The sequence below is a fragment of the Liolophura sinensis genome, chromosome 3 (assembly GCF_032854445.1).
Source record: "Liolophura sinensis isolate JHLJ2023 chromosome 3, CUHK_Ljap_v2, whole genome shotgun sequence".
NCBI lineage: Eukaryota > Metazoa > Mollusca > Polyplacophora > Chitonida > Chitonidae > Liolophura > Liolophura sinensis.
Window position 1 is genome coordinate 26,636,718 of NC_088297.1, and position 23,028 is coordinate 26,659,745.

General features: G+C 40.9%; 2 protein-coding genes across 7 annotated transcripts in view; one reads left to right on the top strand and one right to left on the bottom strand.

Moving 5' to 3' along the window:
• Positions 1-4,782: 4,782 nt before the first annotated feature.
• Positions 4,783-5,436, top strand: LOC135463524 (RBPJ-interacting and tubulin-associated protein 1-like). The gene has a single exon (XM_064740782.1). It carries the CDS (start codon positions 4,783-4,785, stop codon positions 5,434-5,436), a length of 654 nt encoding a protein of 217 aa, XP_064596852.1.
• Positions 5,437-15,544: 10,108 nt separating this feature from the next.
• The window catches only part of LOC135463549 (arf-GAP with SH3 domain, ANK repeat and PH domain-containing protein 2-like), a 78,038-nt gene continuing 70,554 nt past the window's right edge, over positions 15,545-23,028 (bottom strand). For 5 of the 6 annotated variants that reach the window (XM_064740810.1, XM_064740813.1, XM_064740812.1 and 2 more), the window contains 6 exons: positions 22,289-22,609; positions 20,930-20,984; positions 17,659-17,720; positions 17,201-17,304; positions 15,895-16,017; positions 15,545-15,730 (listed from right to left, as the gene is read on the bottom strand). In XM_064740810.1, the coding sequence (XP_064596880.1) occupies positions 15,656-15,730; positions 15,895-16,017; positions 17,201-17,304; positions 17,659-17,720; positions 20,930-20,984; positions 22,289-22,609 (740 nt within the window). In that variant the 3' untranslated portion in view covers positions 15,545-15,655. The remainder of the gene's footprint in view (positions 15,731-15,894; positions 16,018-17,200; positions 17,305-17,658; positions 17,721-20,929; positions 20,985-22,288; positions 22,610-23,028) is intronic. The other variant, XM_064740814.1, reaches the window with a different exon arrangement.

A 23,028-nucleotide genomic window follows, 5' to 3' on the forward strand; every position in this document is an offset into this window, starting at 1 on the left:
TAACTCTCCACCGTCGAATTCCAAGTAAATTGGGATTAGGAGACATGAAGATCATTCATGTGAGACAACATGTCCATATGAACAAAATAAAATAGTCCTACTTAATTTCTAAGATGAAGATATTGGTCCGAAGTACATTTTAAATTCTTCAACCATAACAAAAGTTATCACGACACTGCAGATATGACTTTCAAGCACTATAGTAGGCCCAATGTGCTAGGTAGTACAAATGAAATGGTATTTGCTTGACATACTTCCTTTTCAGCCATTTCATGAGGATTTCATTCATTGTATGAATAAAATCAAAGCGCTATTCAAAAAGCCCGACCCCAATTCATATTGTATTATACATGGATCTTCTGCTGCTTGGTTGTCGGGCAGGGAAAGGCAAATTTTAATGCGAATTGAGTTACATAATTACATTGACGGTATATTTACATACACCTGTATTGTTGCATTCTTTTGCCTGTACACATATTTGTTAAGAAATATTTTGTGATGTGTGGATTTTTATGATTCTGATCATTTTTATTTTTTAAAACTTAATAATAGTAGTAATAAATGCATCTTGCTTAGGTCAAAGAAAACAATTCTGGGTATGAGAAAGTTATAGCTGACAGATTTCCTTGACAAGGAGATAAGTCTGAATTAAGTTTTCACTTAGAGAATTCAGGAGCAATAAAGCGGGCGATCACTTGTCCACCAGTGAAATCTGATATATGTGGATGTAAGCTTCTGCGGTATAACAAAATAAACTGGGTCATGCATGAAAGTCAGAGGTCAGACTTGAACCTTTCTCTGCCATAAGAGGAAGTAATGTGTGGGGTGTGTTAAGAAGCAAACTCTGAAAAACTTACTTGATATCTTTGGCAAAATAAGCTTTCTTAAATATTCAATGTTTTTCGCACTTTACAAATTATGGTCTCAAGCTACATATGTGTATTTTTGGGGTTATAAATAAGGCTATACAACAGCAGCAAACACCTTGTTTGTCCTTATCAAGGAACTGAGCGTAACAATTCGCCAGGCTTTATATCTCTGCAAGTTTTTACATACTAATTAAATGGCTATTGAACGTTAATTGACAACAAGAGCGCTGTGAACAGCTATGCACAGGCAGAGATCAAAAGGGATTACAACATTAAGCGTCAGAAGTTTACTGTACACAGAATAAAGCAATAATAATAATCATGTACATAAAACATATAACATTTCTAAGTAACAATAAACAACCTATGGTTAATTACCACACAAGTGTGATCAGGCTGGCGAAGAGCTATTGTATAACTTATAGGACTTCCATTCAAATCGGGCTAATACTTAGTTTTAAAAAAGTTTCTTAAACATGTAACAAACCCTGGTATCCATCACCTTACATACATACTTATACATTATATGTTATATATATTTCTCTGAAATAAACAAGGCAACAGTCATCCGCATATAGATTTTAGCTGTACCAAAACGACATATAACTTATCTATTGTCCTCATAAGTGTGTGTCAATCAATCAGTTAAATCTTTATTAGAAGTTAATTTGGTAATCATCAATGTTGTACTGCATACCTGAAGGATGGAAAACTTTATACCTATAAAGGTTGAACTTTATACATATAGGAAGGTAAATCAGCCACCGTCCTTCTCATGGATGTTGTACTCTATAGCTATAGGAAGGTAAACTGGTCACCATCCTCCTCGTGGATGTTGAATTTTATACATGTAGAAAGGTTAATTAGCCACTCTCCTTCTCGTGGATGTTGTACTTTATAACTATAGGAAGATAAATTTTCCACCGTCCTCCTCGTGGATGTGGTACCTTATTCGTACGGGAAAGCAACTTAACCACCGTCTTCCTCATGGATGTTGTACTTTATACCATTAGCAATGGTGTAAATTAGCCACCGTCCTCCTCATGGATGTTGTACCTCATGCTTACATGGAGGTAAGTTAGCCACCGTCCTCCTCCTGGATGTTGTACCTTATACCTACATGGAGGTAAATTAGCAACCGCCCTCCTTATGGATGTTGTACTTTATACCAGTAGGAAGGTAAATCAGGCACCGTCCTCCTCGTGGATGTTGTACCTGACACCTCCAGAAAGGTAAACTAGCCACCGTCCTCCTCGTGGATGTTGTACTTTATACCAGTAGGAAGGTAAACTAGTCACCGTCCTCCTCGTGGATGTTGAACTTTATACCTATAGAAAGGTAAACTAGTCACCGTCCTCCTCGTGGATGTTGAATTTTATACATGTAGGAAGGTAAATTAGCCACCGTCCTCCTCGTGGATGTTGTACTTTATACCAGTAGGAAGGTAAACTAGCCACCGTCCTCCTCGTGGATGTTGAACTTTATACCTATAGAAAGGTAAACTAGTCACCGTCCTCCTCGTGGATGTTGTACTTTATACCTATAGGAAGGTAAATCAGCCACCGTCCTCCTCGTGGATGTTGTACTTTATACCTATATGAAGGTAAATTAGCCACCGTCCTCCTCGTGGATGTTGTACCTCATGCTTACATGGAGGTAAGTTAGCCACCGTCCTCCTCGTGGATGTTGTACCTTATACCTACATGGAGGTAAATTAGCCACCGTCCTCCTTATGGATGTTGTACTTTATACCTATATGAAGGTAAATTAGCCACCGTCCTCCTCGTGGAGGTTCTACCTGATACCTATAGGAAGGTAAATTAGCTACCGTCCTCCTCGTGGATGTTGTACTTTATACCTAAAGGCAGGTAAATTAGCCACCGTCCTCCTCGTGGATGTTGTACCTTTTACCTGGAGGAAGGTAAATTAGCCACTGTCCTTCTCGTCGATGTTGTATCTTATGCCAGTAGGAAGGTAAATTAGCCACCGTCCTCCTCGTGGATGTTATACTTTATACCTATGGGGAGGTGAACTAGGCAAGGTCCTCCTCGTGGATCTTTAATATTTTTTCTTCAAGTTAGTGATGGAGGACTGTTAGGTTACTAATTAACAATGACACATTAGAGAAGGTCTTCAGGGTTACAGTAATGTCTGTGTTTTCGGATAATAAGGGGTTTAAAGTGTTGAGAATTTATCTGCTCGGCTATAGGCCTATATAAATATACAGGCCTATAGTCTCGTACCTTGCCCAATTATTCGTAAACGAACAAGTTACTTGTTCCGTTCTGCTCATGGATGTCCGTTCTCCTCGTGGACGTTCTCCTCATGGATGGCGGCTGCCCAGTGCTACTCCACCATCCGTTTGGCTTGACTCGTACATTTAGTGAAATGTCTGGGTAAGCGTCCTTTCGTTGTTTGTTGTTATGGGTGAAAAACAAGTGCGTTGATGTTCATTTGCTGTTTTGTTTGATTGTATTCACTTGATACAAGCTGTGAAAATCGAAAACACTCATTTACGGTGATGAAAGCTTTTTTCGTTAAAGTTTTTTCTTTTTACCTATGTAGATTTGGGCATTTGGATGATCTGTGTTAAAAAATGGTAGACTTATATCATTTTCATGGACGCACACATTCAGCATGAGTTTTCACTATTCTCTGTTGGTTTCTGGTAGTCGTTAGTGTTTACGGTCTAACAGTTTGCACTCTGAGCAAAACTGTGTGTGAAGGAATGCAATAGCCAAAAACAGCATAAAGCTTTTTGGCAATTCTAACGTGGCATTAAACTGCGAGCTATTAAATTGCGAAGACGGCAGCTAACTTTTTGTGGTCTGACTGACAAATTTCAAAATCTATTCAAAGCAGCTAATGGATTAGATGCCTGACAATGTGCTTGTTAGGAGCCTGACAATGTCCTAGTTAGGTGCCTGACAATGTCCAAGTTAGTGCCTGACAACATCCTTGTTAGGTGCCTGACAATGACCTAGTTAGGTGCCTGACAATGTCCTTGTTAGTTGCCTGACAATGACGTAGTTAGGTGCCTGACAATGTCCTTGTTAGGTGCCTGACAATGTCCTTGTTAGGTGCCAGACAATGACCTAGTTAGGTGCCTGACAATGTCCTAGTTACGTGCCTGACTATGTCCTTGTTAGGTCCCTGACAATGTCCTAGTTAGGTGCCTGACATTGTCCTAGTTAGGTGCCTGACAATGTCCTAGATAGGTGCCTGACAATGTCCTAGTTAGTGCCTGACAACATCCTTGTTAGGTGCCTGACAATGACCTAGTTAGGTGCCTGACAGTGTCCTTGTTAGGTGCATGACAATGTCCTAGTTAGGTACCTGACAATGTGTTTGTTAGGTGCCTGACAATGTTCTAGTTAGGTGCCTGACAACATCCTTGTTAGGTGCATGACAATGTCCTTGTTAGGTGCCTGACATTGTCCTTGTTAGGTGCATGACAATGTCCTAGTTAGGTGCCTGACAATGTTCTACTTAGATGCCCGACAGTGTCCTTGTTAGATACCTGACAATGTCCTAGTCAGGCTACTCATTTGCAGACTTGGCGAAGTGATGAAAGCTGTCTGATTTTGCATTTTTGTTCATTGCAGTGAAGAAGAAGAAGAACTGACTGAAAACAATCCTGCTGCCATTGGATGGAGATGTTTTAAGTAGGGCATACCTTTACCAATTCTGGTTGCTGCAGTGATCTGTGTAAATGAGCGTTTGATTACAAAGACACATACAACAATGGCTGGTGCAGATAATATCAACAGTTCTATGATAGACACTGGAGTTTTCGTCAAAGTGACATGATTTGGGAGAACTGATCTGGCCCAGACCTGGTGGTCATTGTTGTTCAACTGTAACAATTGTTAGCTATATTGTTTTTCAAGATAAGCAGCAATAACAACTAGAAATGAGATTAAGTCGTAGCGAACAAGATTTGACCTTGACAGGCACTCGTCCACCATCGGCATGTTCTTCGAATGGACCGAATTCAGGCAGAAACTCTCGAAAAGGCTATGTGAAAGTTGCCAATACATCAGTGGCAGATGAACTCTTGTTTTCCTCCTCAGTGTCCAGAATGAAACTGGAGGATGCGTCCTTTGATGCTCCATGGGTGACAAAGAAGGACCAGCGACAAATTCTGCTGTGGTCACCTGCTCCATCAAGTATGCGAACAACAAGGTCAACACCAGCAGGTGATCAAAGGACAGAATCCAGCCCAGTAGACAAGCCAGCAACGGGACTGGTTGTCACCAAGAAAACACCCAAAATCAAAGACACAATGTTAAAGACACGACACCCATATAGACTTGTCAAGAACACGCCTACCTTTGTTGATGAATGCTTGTTTGGCCCTCGCCTGGAGGAGCCATCTTTTACGGCTCCATGGAATGTGAAAGTGAAACCAGTAGGTGCTCAAAGACCTGGGACGCCCAGCAGGGGCCCCAGGGGAGTAGTGGCTGGAAACGGCGTCACAAAATTGGACTTTAGGTACAGACCAAGGTCTGCCATGAGGTCCGCATCTGATAGTGACACTGGTGCTAAGCCAATCTGGAAGCCTTGACCATCCATTCATCCACGTTTTAGGGTTAGGAACCAGCATTTGCCTGAACCAGCTTGTTTCACAAGACATATAGTGTTAGGTTCACTTAGTTACCATGGTAAGCCAATTACTCTAGGTTTACTCTACCCATAAACCTGATTAACCTTAACCAGTAGAGACAGGACGAGTTGTACCAATCTGTACATTGTTATTGATATGAGCTTTTGATGAGTTGTACCAATCTGTACATTGTGTTATTGATATGACCTTTTGATGAGTTGTACCAATCTATACATGGTGCTATTGATATGAGCTTTTGATGAGTTGTACCAATCTATACATGGTGTTATTGATATAAGCTTTTGATGAGTTGTACCAATCATCGTATACATCGTATTATTGATATTAGTTTTCGAGAGCAACTGCTCTCATCAGTTATTATGTGTATCTGATGATGGGAACAGTTGCTCTAGAAAGCTCATATTAGTAAAACCGTGTATAGATTGGTACAACTCATCAAAAGCTCATATCAATAGCACCATGTATAGATTGGTACAACTCATCAAAAGCTCAGATCAATAGCACCATGTATAGATTGGTACAACTCATCAAAAGCTCAGATCAATAGCACCATGTATAGATTGGTACAACTCATCAAAAGCTCAGATCAATAGCACCATGTATAGATTGGTACAACTCATCAAAAGCTCATATCAATAGCACCATGTATAGATTGGTACAACTCGTCTTGTGTTTACGGTTTTAGTAAACCCTCTACATTACCAAATATACTGATTAACTTTGTATAAGAGAAAAGCTCAGACTGAGTACCAGTATAAGAAAGAGTGACATGCTGCTAGCCTCAATAGTTATGTGCACTCACTGAAGCCTATACACTTTGTGAGATATGCGCCATGTGTCATATACCACTGTTGGAGAGTTTGGTGGTGTGAAAATTGGGTAATGTGAAGTATTGTAGAGAGAGAAATCTCAGAGGGTGTTAACTATAAAAATGGTGTGTTTATGCACATGTGATAGTTAGTGTCAGAAGTGACAGTAAGCCCATGATTTATTATAGGTTTCTTATGTTAATGCATGATATCAATAATGCATGTCCAGCTTGTACGATTGAAAGTTTTACAGAATTGAGGGATAGGTGCACTTACTGTGCTATGCATCTGTGGTACATGCTGTATTTACTGTACACTATACATTTGTGGTTCTGGTACATGTTATATGTACTGTACACTATACAGGTGTGGTAAATATACATGTAATATTTACTGTACACTATACAGTTGTGGTTCAGGTACATGCTATATTTACTGTACACTATACAGGTGTGGTACTTATACATGTTATACTTACTGTGCTATACAGTTATGGTACTTGTACATGTTATATTTATTGTGCTATACGGTTGTGGTACAGGCACATGCTATATTTACTGTGCACTATGCAGGTGTGGTACACTCACATGTTATACGTACTGTACACTATACAGTTGTGGTACAGGTACATACTATATTTACTGTACACTATGCAGTTGTGGTTCAGGCACATGATATATTTACTGTACACTATACAGTTATGGTACAGGTACATGTTTTGCTGTTTATTATTGGGATTATATATTTTAGTGCGGAACTTTTCCTTTTTGGATGATGAAAAGTTGTGTAGGTATGAACGGTCTGGAGTAGGGAAAGGTAGAATGGTTAGTAGTTTATGTGCTTCACATTGATTTGCTCATGTGTACAATGTGTACTGGAGTGGGGAAAGGTAGAATAGTTGGTAGTTTATGTGCTTCACATTGATTTGCTCATGTGTACAATGTGTACTGGAGTGGGGAAAGGTAGAATAGTTGGTAGTTTATGTGCTTCACATTGATTTGCTCATGTGTACAGTGTGTACTGGAGTGGGGAAAGGTAGAATAGTTAGTAGTTTATGTGCTTCACATTGATTTGCTCATGTGTACAATGTGTACAGTCGCGTTACAGTTTTAATTCAGCTTTAGTTATGGTGATCTGAAGTGGCGTTAAATCCTGAAATTTTGTATAGATGAGAAAGACAGAGCAATATGTACAAGAGAAGCATGTTTCCTTTTAATACAGATATTTTAATTCACACATAATATAATGATCAACATTTACCGCTCACATGTCACAGTTTGTCAACACATATAGTATACAACAACAACAAACTTAGGCTTAACAAAAGTTTGAGGGTGTAGAGTATATTTTATATCTGGTATGACATTTTCATCCCTTTAAAACCACATTTATTTAAGTGATAACGTGAGGATGTTCTTCTTTTTTAGTTGATAAAAGATTCATTTCAGTTTTGATTACATGTTGATTGTTTTTAGAAAGTTTGTCTTCTTGCCATAATGTACGTAGTACCAGTATTGAACTTGGATAAATACAGCAGTAAAAGATGTTGAAACTTTAAAATGGATTTCACTCTTGCTTTTGTGTGGTCTATTTATTTGCTTGGGGTTTGACATCACTTTCAACATTCTTTCCCCAGCCTTTCCTGTTCTGGGGGTATTGGTGGAAAAACTGGTGGACAGAGCATATAGGGACATTTAGCATGTCTATCATGAAGTTTAGTGTGGAGAAACTAATACTCTCTAATATGACACATTGCTGCTCTGCAGTATATTTGATACCAGACATGACTCCCCACCTTCTCACATTTTACTGACACCAGACCTGATGCTCTTACCCAGTCAGAATGTACCGACACCTGACCTGACACTCAACCCTGTCACCGTGTAGTCACCAGACTTGATGTCCCACCCAATTACATTGTACTGACACCAGTCAGTGTCTTTATATTGTTGGGACCATTTCCACTGTCAGTATTCAGCGGGTGTTGGCAACTGGACAGATACCTGAAGACCCACCACACTTTACAAGATTACTTTCCAAAGTAAAGCCACAACTGGATTTGAACCTGCGACCTCATAGGTCGAGGGCCTCTTATCTGCAGCAACAACGGAGCAGTAAATCAATGAGTCCTACAAGAAAACTTTATGTACATAACAGTTTCAATCAGATGTTTAAACGGCTGATTAAATTTGAGCAGGGGCCTAGTGGTTGACCCACTATGACCCACTCATGTGGTCGGTGCGAGTTCAAATCCAGCGTTTGCTGCCGTTCTCTCTGGTCGTATGTGGGGAGGTTTAGGTTTCCCTCACCCAGTTTCCTTACATCATAATGCTGACCACTATCAGATTAAGTGAAATATTTCGATCAAATAGATTTGAACAGTTCATGGAAGGGAATTCTATAGAAGACAAGAGTCAAGATGAGCATTGATTTAATGTGAGATAATGGTATTTTATTAAAACAAAATGAATGCTCTGTTAACAATACATAATGTTCATGTCGGCTAACATGAAGCCTTTTATTTTACGCATAAGGTACATGTGTATACTTCTACAGCATATCTTCATGTATTCTCCAAACATATCTTATTTTTTACAAGTGCCTTAATGACGAGTGCCCCTAACAACTCTGGCATTGCAGTTATCTTGACGTGACTAATTCTACGTGTAGATCTACTGGACTAGGGTGAATGTATTGCAGTGTATATAAGGGTACATCTCTCCTGTTCAAAACCTTACCATTATTTCCACCTGGCACATCTTCATGAAACAACATGGCATTAATATGGAAGTATACACAAAAGCTGTCGTCTGTGCATGCACAATGCCATTGTTATACCTAACCTGGCTTTAATATGAAGTCAGCCCACAGAACATCAACCTGCGACCTACAGGAACCACTAGAGTCTGTTACACTCTGAGTCTCTAACTTAATGCTACAAAGACATTCAGGGTGACACATGTAGGCTTGAGACAGAGGGATTTACCTGGGTGACACATGTAGGCTAGAGGCAGAGGGATTTACCTGGGTGACACATGTAGCCTAGAGGCAGAGGGATTTACCTGGGTGACACATGTAGGCTAGAGGCAGAGAGATTTACCTGGCTGACAGATGTGGGCTTGAGGCAGAGAAATTTACCTGGGTGACACACGTAGGCTTGAGGCAGAAGGATTTACCTTGGTGACGCATGTAGCCTAGAGGCAGAGGGATTTACCTGGGTGACACACGTAGCCTAGAGGCAGAGGGATTTACCTGGGTGACACACGTAGGCTAGAGGCAGAGGGATTTACCTGGGTGACACACGTAGCCTAGAGGCAGAGGGACTTACCTGGGTGACACATGTAGGCTAGAGGCAGAGGGATTTACCTGGGTGACACATGTAGCCTAGAGGCAGAGGGATTTACCTGGGTGACACATGTAGGCTCGAGGCAGAGGGATTTACCTGGGTGACACACGTAGCCTAGAGGCAGAGGGATTTACCTGGGTGACACACGTAGCCTAGAGGCAGAGGGACTTACCTGGGTGACACATGTAGGCTAGAGGCAGAGGGATTTACCTGGGTGACACATGTAGCCTAGAGGCAGAGGGATTTACCTGGGTGACACATGTAGGCTCGAGGCAGAGGGATTTACCTGGGTGACACACGTAGCCTAGAGGCAGAGGGATTTACCTGGGTGACACATGTAGGCTAGAGGCAGAGGGATTAACCGTGGTGACGCATGTAGCCTAGAGGCAGAGGGATTTACCTGGGTGACACATGTAGGCTAGAGGCAGAGGGATTTACCTGGGTGTCACATGTAGCCTAGAGGCAGAGGGATTTACCTGGGTGACACATGTAGGCTCGAGGCAGAGGGATTTACCTGATCCATTCATAAAACACAGGAAGAGAACACAACGTACATGGTTGGTAAATCCATGTATAAAACTGCTCCATTTATAGAACAGATGTATATAACACGTACTGCTCCATTTAGAGAACATGGTCCGACTCCAAGAACCCATTTCAGACTTCAGTCAAATTTTGAAATCCGATCTTAAAGTGTATTTTTGGGCATTGAAAATTGAAATTTTGACTCCCTCACCAATGTTATGTACATGCCAATGTCTAAGTTTCAACTTCCAGTATCCAAAACTGAGGATTGTAAAGAGTTACAAAGAGCATAATTTGGACTTATGTCAGAAACAGATTTGTGGAATCAGTTCCTGATGTACATGATGTCTACGTACTGCCCCATTTAGAGAAATTATGGAACGTGTAGTACTTGATTTCAAGAACAGATGTATACTACAATTAGTAATCCATTACAGAGAGGACAGATGTACAGAACATGTGGTGCTCCATTTAGAGAACCAATGTCTAGATCATGTACTGCTCCATTTAGGGAACAGGTGCACAGAACATGTCCTGCTACATTTAGAGAACAAATGTACAGAACATGTGGTGCTTCATTTACAGAACAAACGTACAGAACATGTGGTGCTCCATTTAGAGAACAAATGCACATAACATGTACTGCTCCATTTAGAGAACAGATGTACCAGACAGAACATGTGCTGCTCCATTTAGAGAACTGTACAGCACCAAGCAAATAATGTAGCAATGAGATAAACCAAACCAGTCCTTCACAGTTATCAGCAAAACAGGAAATGTAATGAACAGTCGTTGTCATGTTTATTGCAATGAACTACATTTGGGTGCAAAAAATTTTATAAATAAATAAAAGAAAGAGAATGGAATGTATGTACACATGAAATGTTTAAAACAGCCAATTTCACTTGGCATAAGTACAGAGTTAGCACCTAGCATGCACCAGAAATACTCAAGTTTGGTTTAAAAACAAATAATGAAACTTGCACAAACTAATTATAAGCACTTCTTGAGACTCAAGCCTAAATTCCTAACAAATGATAGAGAATAACAGAAATAATATTAGAATCAAAGCAGTATACAGGAGAAAGGAAACTAGCACCCCGCAAACAACGCCATGATTATATTTACAGCACCTTCTAACATCTATTACAAAGGTATATATACACACAGTTTTGCAGTCACCCTGTCAAAATGTCCCTCATAAATATCACTATGTATCTTCTCTTCTAAAAGATCTTCTTCATCGATGAAGCTCTGGTGGGTGTCAAAACACTCAACTAGCCATGTAAGTAGCTACATGCAGCAATACAAACAAAAATTCGGACTGATCAGGGGAAATAACACAGTAAACTACTCAGCATGGTCACTTCACAATTGCCGTTTTACAGCTACATGTGAATATACTGCATGCCACGGGTATCACAGGGCGTTAGTGTACATGTAGACACCTGTTAGAATGAGCTCAAATACCACTGGTATCACAGGGCGCTACTGTACATGTAGACACCTGTTAGAATGAGCTCAAATACCACTGGTATCACAGGGCGCTACTGTACATGTAGACACCTGTTAGAATGAGCTCAAATACCACTGGTATCACAGGGCGCTACTGTACATGTAGACACCTGTTAGAATGAGCTCAAATACCACTGGTTTCACAGGGCGCTACTGTATATACATGTAGACACCTGTTAGAATGAGCTCAAATACCACTGGTGTCACAGGGCGCAACTGTACATGTAGACACGTGTTAGAATGAGCTCAAATGCCACTGGTGTCACAGGGCACTACTGTACATGTAGACACCTGTTAGAATGAGCTCAAATGCCACTGGTATCACAGGGCACTACTGTACATGTAGACACCTGTTAGAATGAGCTCAAATACCACTGGTATCACAGGGCGCTACTGTACATGTAGACACCTGTTAGAATGAGCTCAAATGCCACTGGTATCACAGGGCGCTACTGTACATGTAGACACCTGTTAGAATGAGCTCAAATGCCACTGGTGTCACAGGGCACTACTGTACATGTAGACACCTGTTAGAATGAGCTCAAATGCCACTGGTATCACAGGGCGCTACTGTACATGTAGACACCTGTTAGAATGAGCTCAAATACCACTGGTATCACAGGGCGCTACTGTACATGTAGACACCTGTTAGAATGAGCTCAAATACCACTGGTATCACAGGGCGCTACTGTACATGTAGACACCTGTTAGAATGAGCTCAAATACCACTGGTACCACAGAGCGCTACTGTTCATGCATATATGAGAGACTGCCACTGTAGACTTGTAGACAATGCCATGGATTTCATATCATGCTATGATACATTAACAAACAAAGAATGAACAACAAAGTGTGAATACACACTGTCATCAAGAGGACTGCTTCAAGTCACAGGTATGCACATAATACACACAGTCATCAAGAGGACTGCTTCAAGTCACAGGTATGCACATAATACACACTGTCATCAAGAGGACTGCTTCTAGTCACAGGTATGCACATAATACACACAGTCATCAAGAGGACTGCTTCAAGTCACAGGTATGCACATAATACACACAGTCATCAAGAGGACTGCTTCAAGTCACAGGTATGCACATAATACACACTGTCATCAAGAGGACTGCTTCAAGTCACAGGTATGCACATAATACACACAGTCATCAAGAGGACTGCTTCAAGTCACAGGTATGCACATAATATACACAGTCATCAAGAGGACTGCTTCAAGTCACAGGTATGCACATAATATATACACACAAATCAAACGTGTGGAAAAACTTACACTATGACACAATAACCAAAACAAAGTTACAATTGTAATGTGATAGCATAGGCACTATTTGAATAGAAACTAGAACATGAAAACATACATACTGGCATGTGGTAACAATCCACAAAACAATTAATCCTTCTAACCACAGTCACAGTCTTCGCCCTGCTGTTCGTTGTTTACAAACAGATATGGTATAAGTGGAACAACTTGTCATTTCAGGACTGTCATTTCCATGGACCATCCTGGTTTATAGGAGCAGATAAATAATGGGCAATAACTCTTGTTAAAACTCCAAAAACAACAACATTTATACCTGTAGATTTGTATACCAGTCAACTGATGCCGAAGCCTTTCCTGACAAACTGATAACTGGAAGATTCAGCATTAGGGGAAACACTGACTAATTATAAATGGTTAAGATGTGAGACATAATGACACAACAGGAATGTGACATAATAGATATTTTGGCCCAAATTTATTCTATCTACATATTGCTTAATATACAAATTAGATCACACTTTATGTGGAATCATATAAAAACAAATGTAGCCACTATAAGCCTTATGTATTTTAAGGACTGAACTTGGTGAAAGTTTCACGGAAGTCTCAAATAACCCCAGTAAGGTGCTGCATGTACTTCTGAGACAGTTTATACAGAGATCACAAGGGAGAGCACAACTAGGCTCTGTTTAACTCCCCCCAACAGGAGACCTTGTCAACAGGCAGGAAAGACTCTATAATCATCACAGTTACATGCCTTTATGTATGTTATGTCCTACTTTTTCTTCTATTCTGACAAAATACAAGAAAAAAAAACTGCCACTATATGAAGCAGGCAAGGAACAGTGTGCTTTCTAGGTCTGCATACAAAGGCTATCCTGACATATTTAGAGTAAACATGCATGTCTGTTTTAACTTGTTCCTCTTCTGCAGACGTCATAAATACTGCATTCTAGATAACAAGACTACGCCAGGGATAAATGTTGCATATATTTAAGTTCAAACCAACATCCTTACACATATTTCGAGAATAAAATGCTGTGGCAATCTAAATACAAGCACGCTATGCTTATTGCAATAGTTTGGCCTAATGTGGCTGCTCTAAGATAAACCTGACTATACTGCTAGTGTGATAATCTCCCCTGTTTTTTAATCCGGATTGGGGGGGGGGGCAAAGGGGGGACTGTACTGTACATATAAATACAACATATGGCGCCAAAATAAACCATGTTTCTGTTGGCTTTGTGTAAACGCTCAATGATAAAATATCGTTTTTCATAGTTAATACAGGAGAACAAGCAGATGTCAAACATTGCTATGAATGGTATATTGCGTTTCATAGATACCAACAAAATACAAAACTTAGACCAATATATCCAACTTCCTTCCAAAATTGCTCTTCATAGATGTGTACGTGTACATATATATACACAGCTGAGCTAAAGATAGAAAGCTTCTGAAATGTATCTCAGCAGTTTCATTTTATGAAAAGTAGAAATTTGATAATTCTAGAAAACTCAACTGATGTCAGAAAATTCCTTGATTGTCTGAATAGTTAAAACATCCTAACCTCCAATACTTTCCAGGATTTCCATGATCCATAATCCACCGTGGAATAATTCCAGTTGTGTCCATTAATTCCCCACCATGTCAGGTTCATGTTTATGACTGCTTCCATAACCATGGTGATAGCAGCAGAGCCAGAGTAGCTAACACACATTTACATGTCTGCTTCGTAATAAAGAGACTGCTTCAGATTACATCTTCAGGCTAAGATAACATCTGCACACAGCCATGTGTGAACGAATGTAGTTTGCATGCCCTTTATTGTCTATATTAAATACAACTTTATAGCAACTTCATCCTGAAGTCCAAGGTATTCAATTAATCATGTTTTTGACGGCAAAGGGTGTGCATACATGTACAAGTACGTCATCATGGCAGGAAGTTTAAGATTTCTCTGTGTCTGGTGGAAATTAACTGTTACAATCAAGTTCTGAACATTGTTTGTTCGCATTACGTACAGGCAGAAACATAACCTGCGCAGGCAGACACATAGCCTGTACAGGCAGACACATAACCTGTGCAGGCTGAAACATAACCTGTGCAGGCAGAAACATAACCTGTGCAGGCAGAAACATAATCTAACCTGTGCAGGCAGAAACATAACCTGTGCAGGCAGAAACATAATCTAACCTGTGCAGGCAGAAACATAACCTGTGCAGGCAGAAACATAATCTAACCTGTGCAGGCAGAAACATAACCTGTGCAGGCAGAAACATAATCTAACCTGTGCAGGCAGAAACATAACCTGCACATTCATTTTGTGCCTTCAAACATTAATTGCTTTAGTTCATAGTTTATACATGGTTACAACTGTGATAAAAGTTAACACATACTCTACTGTCAAAAGTTAACCACATGAAAAATGTGCTTTTTGGCAAAAACATAAAAAATATCAGATTTCTCCAGAAGGATGTTGTAAAACACTTACACATGTAAAAAGGTTTACAGTATAATGCACTAAATTAATATTCTCTGCCTGCAAAAGAAGCCAGCCAATCATCTATCACAAAAACATCACATGCTTTTGGTATAAAATCTCCATAGCCAATGGGAAACAAGCTAACAAATTTAAACTATCCAATGAACGAACATACAACAATTTGTAGCTAAAGACCACTGAGGTCAGTCATTGAGAATGTGCACAAAGCTAACAGGAAACAGGCCACGGCGGTTGGGGTCTCCTTCAATCTCGCCCTCCTACAAATAGGAAAACAACAGAAGAATTAGCACAAGTTTACATGTTGATGGTAATAGTTGTACAGTGATCACTTTCTAGCTACTGACTGTTTCCATACCAATATCATGTTAGACACATTTCAAATCACCACTGGATGTAAATGTTAACACTTCTCACAACTTACCCACCAATCCTCCTCTTCTTCACGAATAATCACAATTATCTCCCCTTCTTGAAACGACAGCTCATCTTCATTGTCTGCTGTGCAGTGGTACAACGCTCTGCATCTTCTGCGCCCAGGTTTTTTCTACAGGTATATACAATGTAACAACATTGCAATGGACAAACAGAGGTAGTTTTCATACATCAAGAAATACTAGTGTCTATGTTCAAGAATGATTTTGTTTGAACGAGTTCAACCTTGCCTACAACATCTGATGATCACAGGTGTTTTCTTGTGGAAGGCTAGGGGCAATGACAACAGATTTATAACGCTGCCTCACTAGAATACCATGCCTAAGACACTATACCTGAAAGCCCACCTAATCACAGTACATGGACACCAGACACAGACACAAGCCATAATAGCCCAGCAAGTCAGGGTAGTAGCCTGTACTAACTGCAGTTTTTAAATCTTTTTTATTATTTTCAAAAATGATGAAAGTGTACACTTGTTAAACTTATGAATCAATCTGCACCCTACATAAGCTGGCCTACCTTAGCCCTGAGAGACATAGGTGAGAAGCCACCCTCTAGGGGAGAGCCTTCACACACACTAGCTGTATAAAGGAACTGGCCTCCTTAGCCCTGAGAGACACAGGTGAGAAGTGACCCTCTAGGGGAGAGCCTTGGGGAGACAGGTGGACTAGCACACTAGCTGTATTAAGGAGCTGGTCTACCTTAGCCTTGGGTTACAGTTGACTCTCTAGGGGAGAGCCTTCACACACACTGGCTGTAGTAAGGATCCAGACAGCCTTAGCACTGAGTGACACAGGTGGGAAGGAACTCTCTGGAGGAGAGCACACACACACTAGCTGTATTAAGGAGCTGGCTTATCTTAGCCCTGAGATGGGATACAGGGGAGAAGCGACTCTCAAGGAGAGCCTTGACGCACATTAGCTGTATTAAGGAGCTGGACTACCTTATTTCAGGGCTGGGGAACAGGTGGGAAGTGACTTTCTTGAGCGCTGACCTAAGTAAGCCCTGGGCTGGAGGAGAGGGGGAAGGAGCTGGCCTACGTTAGTCTTGTGGTACAGGTGGGAAGTGACTCTGTGTGGGAGATCCTTCACACAAACTAGCTGTATTAAGGAGCTGACCTTCCTTGGCTGTGGGCTGGGGGACAGGTGGGAAACAACTGTGTGGGGAAGAACCTTCATATACACTAGCTGTATTAAGGAGCTGGCTTACCCTAGCCCTGAGAGACACAGTGGGAAGGGACTCTCTTGGGGAAAGCCTTCATGCACAGTAGCTGTATTATGGAGCTGGCCTACCTTAGCCCTGGGCTGGGGTACAGGTGGGAAGTGACTCTCCGGGGGAGAACCTTCACTGGAACTCTGTGAGTCTCGTAATATCGGCCGTCGTATACATGTAGCATCTGAAAGAACAACGACATATTGTCCATCACAGCACTCCCAGACGACTACTGTTGTGGAATTCTGTGTGAATTGTGGAGTCAATTCTGGGATTTGAACTTCAGGAAATCCATCTGGAATGCTGTTGTTGTTCCCTAGGCTATTAGTGTTTAAGATATTTGCTGAGAGATATGCTATAATTTCAGTCTTAGTTCATCCAATTTTAAAACTGTTCAAGACACTAGCTTCATCATCCCAATATTTGTCACCTTGCCACTTCCCCAATGGTAAGACAAGAGCAAGTTTTAGGCAAAATAGCAACAATGACTGTGAGTATGAGGTAATTAAAGACCGTCCACAGCTCCCTGCTCACTCACCTTTTTCCCCCATGGACTGCGTCCTCTGATATCGCGGGGCTATGCTGGGCTTTCCACTTCCACTACGGACAAAGTAAACATCAACATCAGTGAGGAATAAGAATGAAACCGCCATTACTGACAAGGTAAACATCAACATCAGTGAGGAATAAGAATGAAACCGCCATTACTGACAAGGTAAACATCAACATCAGTGAGGAATAAGAATGAAACCGCCATTACTGACAAGGTAAACATCAACATCAGTGAGGAATAAGAAAGAAACCTCCACTACTGACGAGGTAAACATCAACATCAGTGAGGAATAAGAAAGAAACCGCCATTACTGACAAGGTAAACATTACCATCAATGAGGAATAAGAACGAAACCTCCACTACTGACAAGGTAAACATTACCATCAGTGAGGAATAAGATTTATTTATTTATTTATTTGATTGGTGTTTTACGCCGTACCCAAGAATATTTCACTTATATGACGGCGGCCAGCATCATGGTGGGGGGAACCTGGGAAGAGCCCAGGGGAAACCCACGACCACCTGCAGGTTGCTAGAAGAGCTTCCCATGTACGGCCTTAGAGAAAGCCAGCATGAGCTGGACTTGAACTCACAGCAACCGCATTTGTAAGAGACTCCTGGGTCATTACGCTCTTGCGCGCTAACTGACTGAGCCACGGAGGCCCCGTAAGGAATAAGAACAAAACCGCCACTACTGACAAGGTAAACATCAACATCAGTGAGGAATACGAACAAAACCTCCACTACTGAAAAGGTAAACATAAACATTACTGAGGAATAAGACCAAAATGTCCACTACTGACAAGGTAAACATAAATATCAGTGAGGAATAAGAATAAAACCACCACTACTGAAAAGGTAAACATCAACATCAGTGAGGAATACGAACAAAACCTCCACGACTGACACGGTAAACATCAACATCAGTGAGGAATACGAACAAAACCTCCACGACTGACACGGTAAACATAAACATCAGTGAGGAATAAGAACAAAACCTCCACTACTGACAAGGTACACATAAACATCAGTGAGGAATAAGAAAGAAACCTCCACTATTGACAAGGTAAACATAAATATCAGTGAGGAATAAGAACAAAACCTCCACTACTGAAAAGGTACACATAAACATCAGTGAGGAATAAGACCAAAATGTCCACTACTGACAAGGTAAACATAAATATCAGTGAGGAATAAGAATAAAACCACCACTACTGAAAAGGTAAACATCAACATCAGTGAGGAATACGAACAAAACCTCCACGACTGACACGGTAAACATCAACATCAGTGAGGAATAAGAACGAAACCTCCACGACTGACACGGTAAACATAAACATCAGTGAGGAATAAGAACAAAACCTCCACGACTGACACGGTAAACATAAACATCAGTGAGGAATAAGAAAGAAACCTCCACGACTGACACGGTAAACATAAACATCAGTGAGGAATAAGAACAAAACCTCCACTACTGACAAGGTACACATAAACATCAGTGAGGAATAAGAAAGAAACCTCCACCACTGACAAGGTACACATAAACATCAGTGAGGAATAAGAAAGAAACCTCCACTACTGACAAGGTAAACATAAATATCAGTGAAAAATAAGAACAAAACCTCCACTACTGACAAGGTAAACATAAATATCAGTGAGAAATAAGAACAAAACCTCCACTACTGACAATGTAAACATCAACATCAGTGAGGGATAAGAACAAAACCTCCACTATTGACAACGTAAACATAAACATCAGTGAGGAATAAGACCAAAATGTCCACTACTGAAAAGGTAAACATAAACATCAGTGACAAATAAGAACAAAACCTCCACTACTGACAAGGTAAACATCAACATCAGTGAGGAATACGAACAAAACCTCCACTACTGACAAGGTAAACATAAACATCAGTGAGGGATAAGAACAAAACCTCCACTACTGACAAGGTAAACATCAACATCAGTGAGGAATACGAACAAAACCTCCACTACTGACAAGGTAAACATAAATATCAGTGAAAAATAAGAACAAAACCTCCACTACTGACAAGGTAAACATAAATATCAGTGAGAAATAAGAACAAAACCTCCACTACTGACAATGTAAACATAAACATCAGTGAGGGATAAGAACAAAACCTCCACTATTGACAACGTAAACATAAACATCAGTGAGGAATAAGACCAAAATGTCCACTACTGACAAGGTAAACATAAACATCAGTGAGAAATAAGAACAAAGCCTCCACTACTGACAAGGTAAACATAAATATCAGTGAGGAATAAGAACAAAACCTCCACTACTGACAAGGTTAACATAAACATCAGTGAGGAATAAGACCAAAACCTCCACTACTGACAAGGTAAACATAAACATCAGTGAGAAATAAGAACAAAACCTCCACTACTGACAAGGTAAACATAAATATCAGTGAGGAATAAGAACAAAACCTCCACTACTGACAAGGTAAACATAAATATCAGTGAGGAATAAGAACAAAACCTCCACTACTGACAAGGTAAACATAAATATCAGTGAGGAATAAGAACAAAACCTCCACTACTGGTGAGGTAAACATAAACATCAGTGAGGAATAAGAACAAAACTTCCACTACTGACAAGGTAAACATCAACATCAGTGAGGAATAAGAACGAAACCAGACTGCTTCCCCACTGATCACCCACACTTCCCCACTCACAGTACACTGCTCCCATAGCAGACTGCTTCCCCACTGATCACCCACACACCAACACACCCACACTCCCACCCTCCCCCACTCACAATACACAGCTCCCCTAGCAGACTGCTTCCCCACTGATCACCCCTACTCCCTCCCCCACCCACAATACACAGTTCCCCCAACAGGCTGGTTTCCCATTAATCCCCAGGGCCTCCGTGGCTCAGTTGAGTAGCGCCCTAGCACAGCATAATGACCCAGGAGTCTCTCACCAATGGGGTCGCTGTGAGTTCAAGTTCAGCTCATGCTGGCTTCCTCTCCGGCCATACATGGGAAGGTCTGTCATCAACCTGCGGATGGTCGTGGGTTTCCCCCGGGCTCTGCCCGGTTTTCACCCACCATAATGCTGGCCGCTGTCGTATAAGAGAAATATTCACAAGAGACAAACACCAATCAATCAAATAAATAAATAAATAAATGCCCCCTCTTCCCCCTAACAATACACTGCTCCTCCGCTGATAAACTTTGCTTAAATACTCAGATCTACATGTAAAAGAGATGACCTAAGACTTACCTGTCTACATGGTGAAGAGGAAACTCTGGTCGTGGAGGAAGCACAAACTTAGCACCTGTACACAACACACCGAGATTGGGATTACACAAGGGAGACAACACAATCTGCATTATAACAATACCCCTCTGTATCCTGCCTGCACATTCAACCCAAGCGGTTATGCATGCTTGAACAATCTGAACACCACTAAATTTGTGTTGCACTAAGTGCACTGTAACAGTACCTGCTTTCATAGCAAATACGTTTACCAACAAATAAAGCTTGCTCACGACAATCATTATAACAGGGGTTAGAACTAAAAGCTAGTAACAATGTTAATTTACCTATATGCCCTGTAGTTGCCTTCTTCAATTTTCTAAACGCTAGACTACTTTACTACTGCATGCACAATGCGTTTTCATCTAGCCATTTTTTATTTATTTATTTGATTGGTGTTTTACACCATACTCAAGAATATTTCACTTATACGATGGTGGCCAGCATTATTGTGGGAGGAAACCGAGCAGAGCCTGGGGGAACCACGACCATCTGCAGGTTACTGGCAGACCTTCCCAAGTACAGCCGGAGAGGAAGCCAGCATGAGCTGGACTTGAACATTAGCGCACTAACCAACTGAGCCATGGAGGCCCCTCATCTAGCTTTTAATGTGTCTAGCTGTTTATGTGTCTAGCTATTAATATGTCTAGCCATTAATGTGTCCTGTAAATGCTTTGTCAGCCTAGTTAGCGTGCCGTAAATGCTTTGTCAGTTAGTGTCCTGTCCAAAAAACAAACAACAGATTTGATTTCTGATATGATAATTGCCCTTGTAAAGTTTCACTTGACAGAAACTAAAAAAAAAAAAAGATATTGCCTGGTTTTTGCTTGACCTTGACCTTGATTTGATTTATTTATTTGCTTGTTGTTTAACACTATACTCAACTGTTGTTGACTTTAGAGGAAACTGGGGTGCCTGGAGTAAACCAATGACCTTTGGCAAGTTAGTGATCTACTTTCCCTTGAGTATGTGACAAAGTGATTTGCAAGAGGACACTTGATTGTAGTCAACCACTTCATGTGACCAAGGCTCTGTAAGCTGCAAGGTCTGGATTTTGAATGATCCAAACAGTTTTATCATAAGAATTCTGCACAACTAAACCATCAACTTGTAACTAGCATCCGACAATATAAGCATGCATACATGTATTGTAAATATAGATGGAAATGTCTTAGGTTTGCAAGTTCTTGCTTAACACCATCACCGAAGACAGGAAAGCTTTAACTTTGTGAGACCCGCCTCATACGTTAGCTGATATAAGTGTGTTGTTAAAAGCTTGCATGTTGTTGCCTTGAGTTTGCGTGTAGTTGCCTGCAGGCTCACCAGGTGGTAGCAGCACAGTGTTCCGATGACTGGGGTCAGGTTTAGAGGGGCGTGGAGGCGGGTCAGAGGGCGTGCGTTTGTGAGACAAGAGGAACGCTGCATTTGGCTCTGACAAGTTCCTCATGTGACCTGGGGGTTTGGGGGCAGGGGCTTTCTTCGGAGCCTTTACTCTGGGAGGCAAGGGGGGCCCAGAAACCTGACCTGACCCAACGTGACCTTGACCCAGGGAGTGCACGTGATTGGTTAGATTGTTGGCATGGTGATTGGCAGAGTGCGTCTGATTGGTTGTTCCTCCATTAGCCGGAGCGTTCAGTCCAGGAACTAGACAAAGAAGTAAATTAGGCAAGATTCAAAACAAGCTGGATAATAATTCTACTTGTACACACAACTTTACATGCACACTACTTGTAACTACATGTACACATGTAATTCTACCCATACACACAAGGCTAGAAGCACACTACTTGTAACTACATGTACACATGTAATTCTACCCATACACACAAGGCTAGAAGCACACTACTTGTAACTACATCTACACATGTAATTCCACCCATACACACTAAACTACATTACACTACTTGTAACTACATGTACACAAGTAGTTCTAGGATGTTCAGTGCACTACATGTACACATATGTTGCTCTACAAGTAACTCTACATGTGCACTAACCCTTACAAGCACACGTGCATATAACCCTTACAAGTACATGTACAATATTGTATTTACTAAACTACA

What these genes read in the sequence shown, in the direction of transcription:
- LOC135463524 (XM_064740782.1), top strand. Translation starts at nt 4,783, where the DNA reads ATGAGATTAAGTCGTAGCGAACAAGATTTGACCTTGACAGGCACTCGT.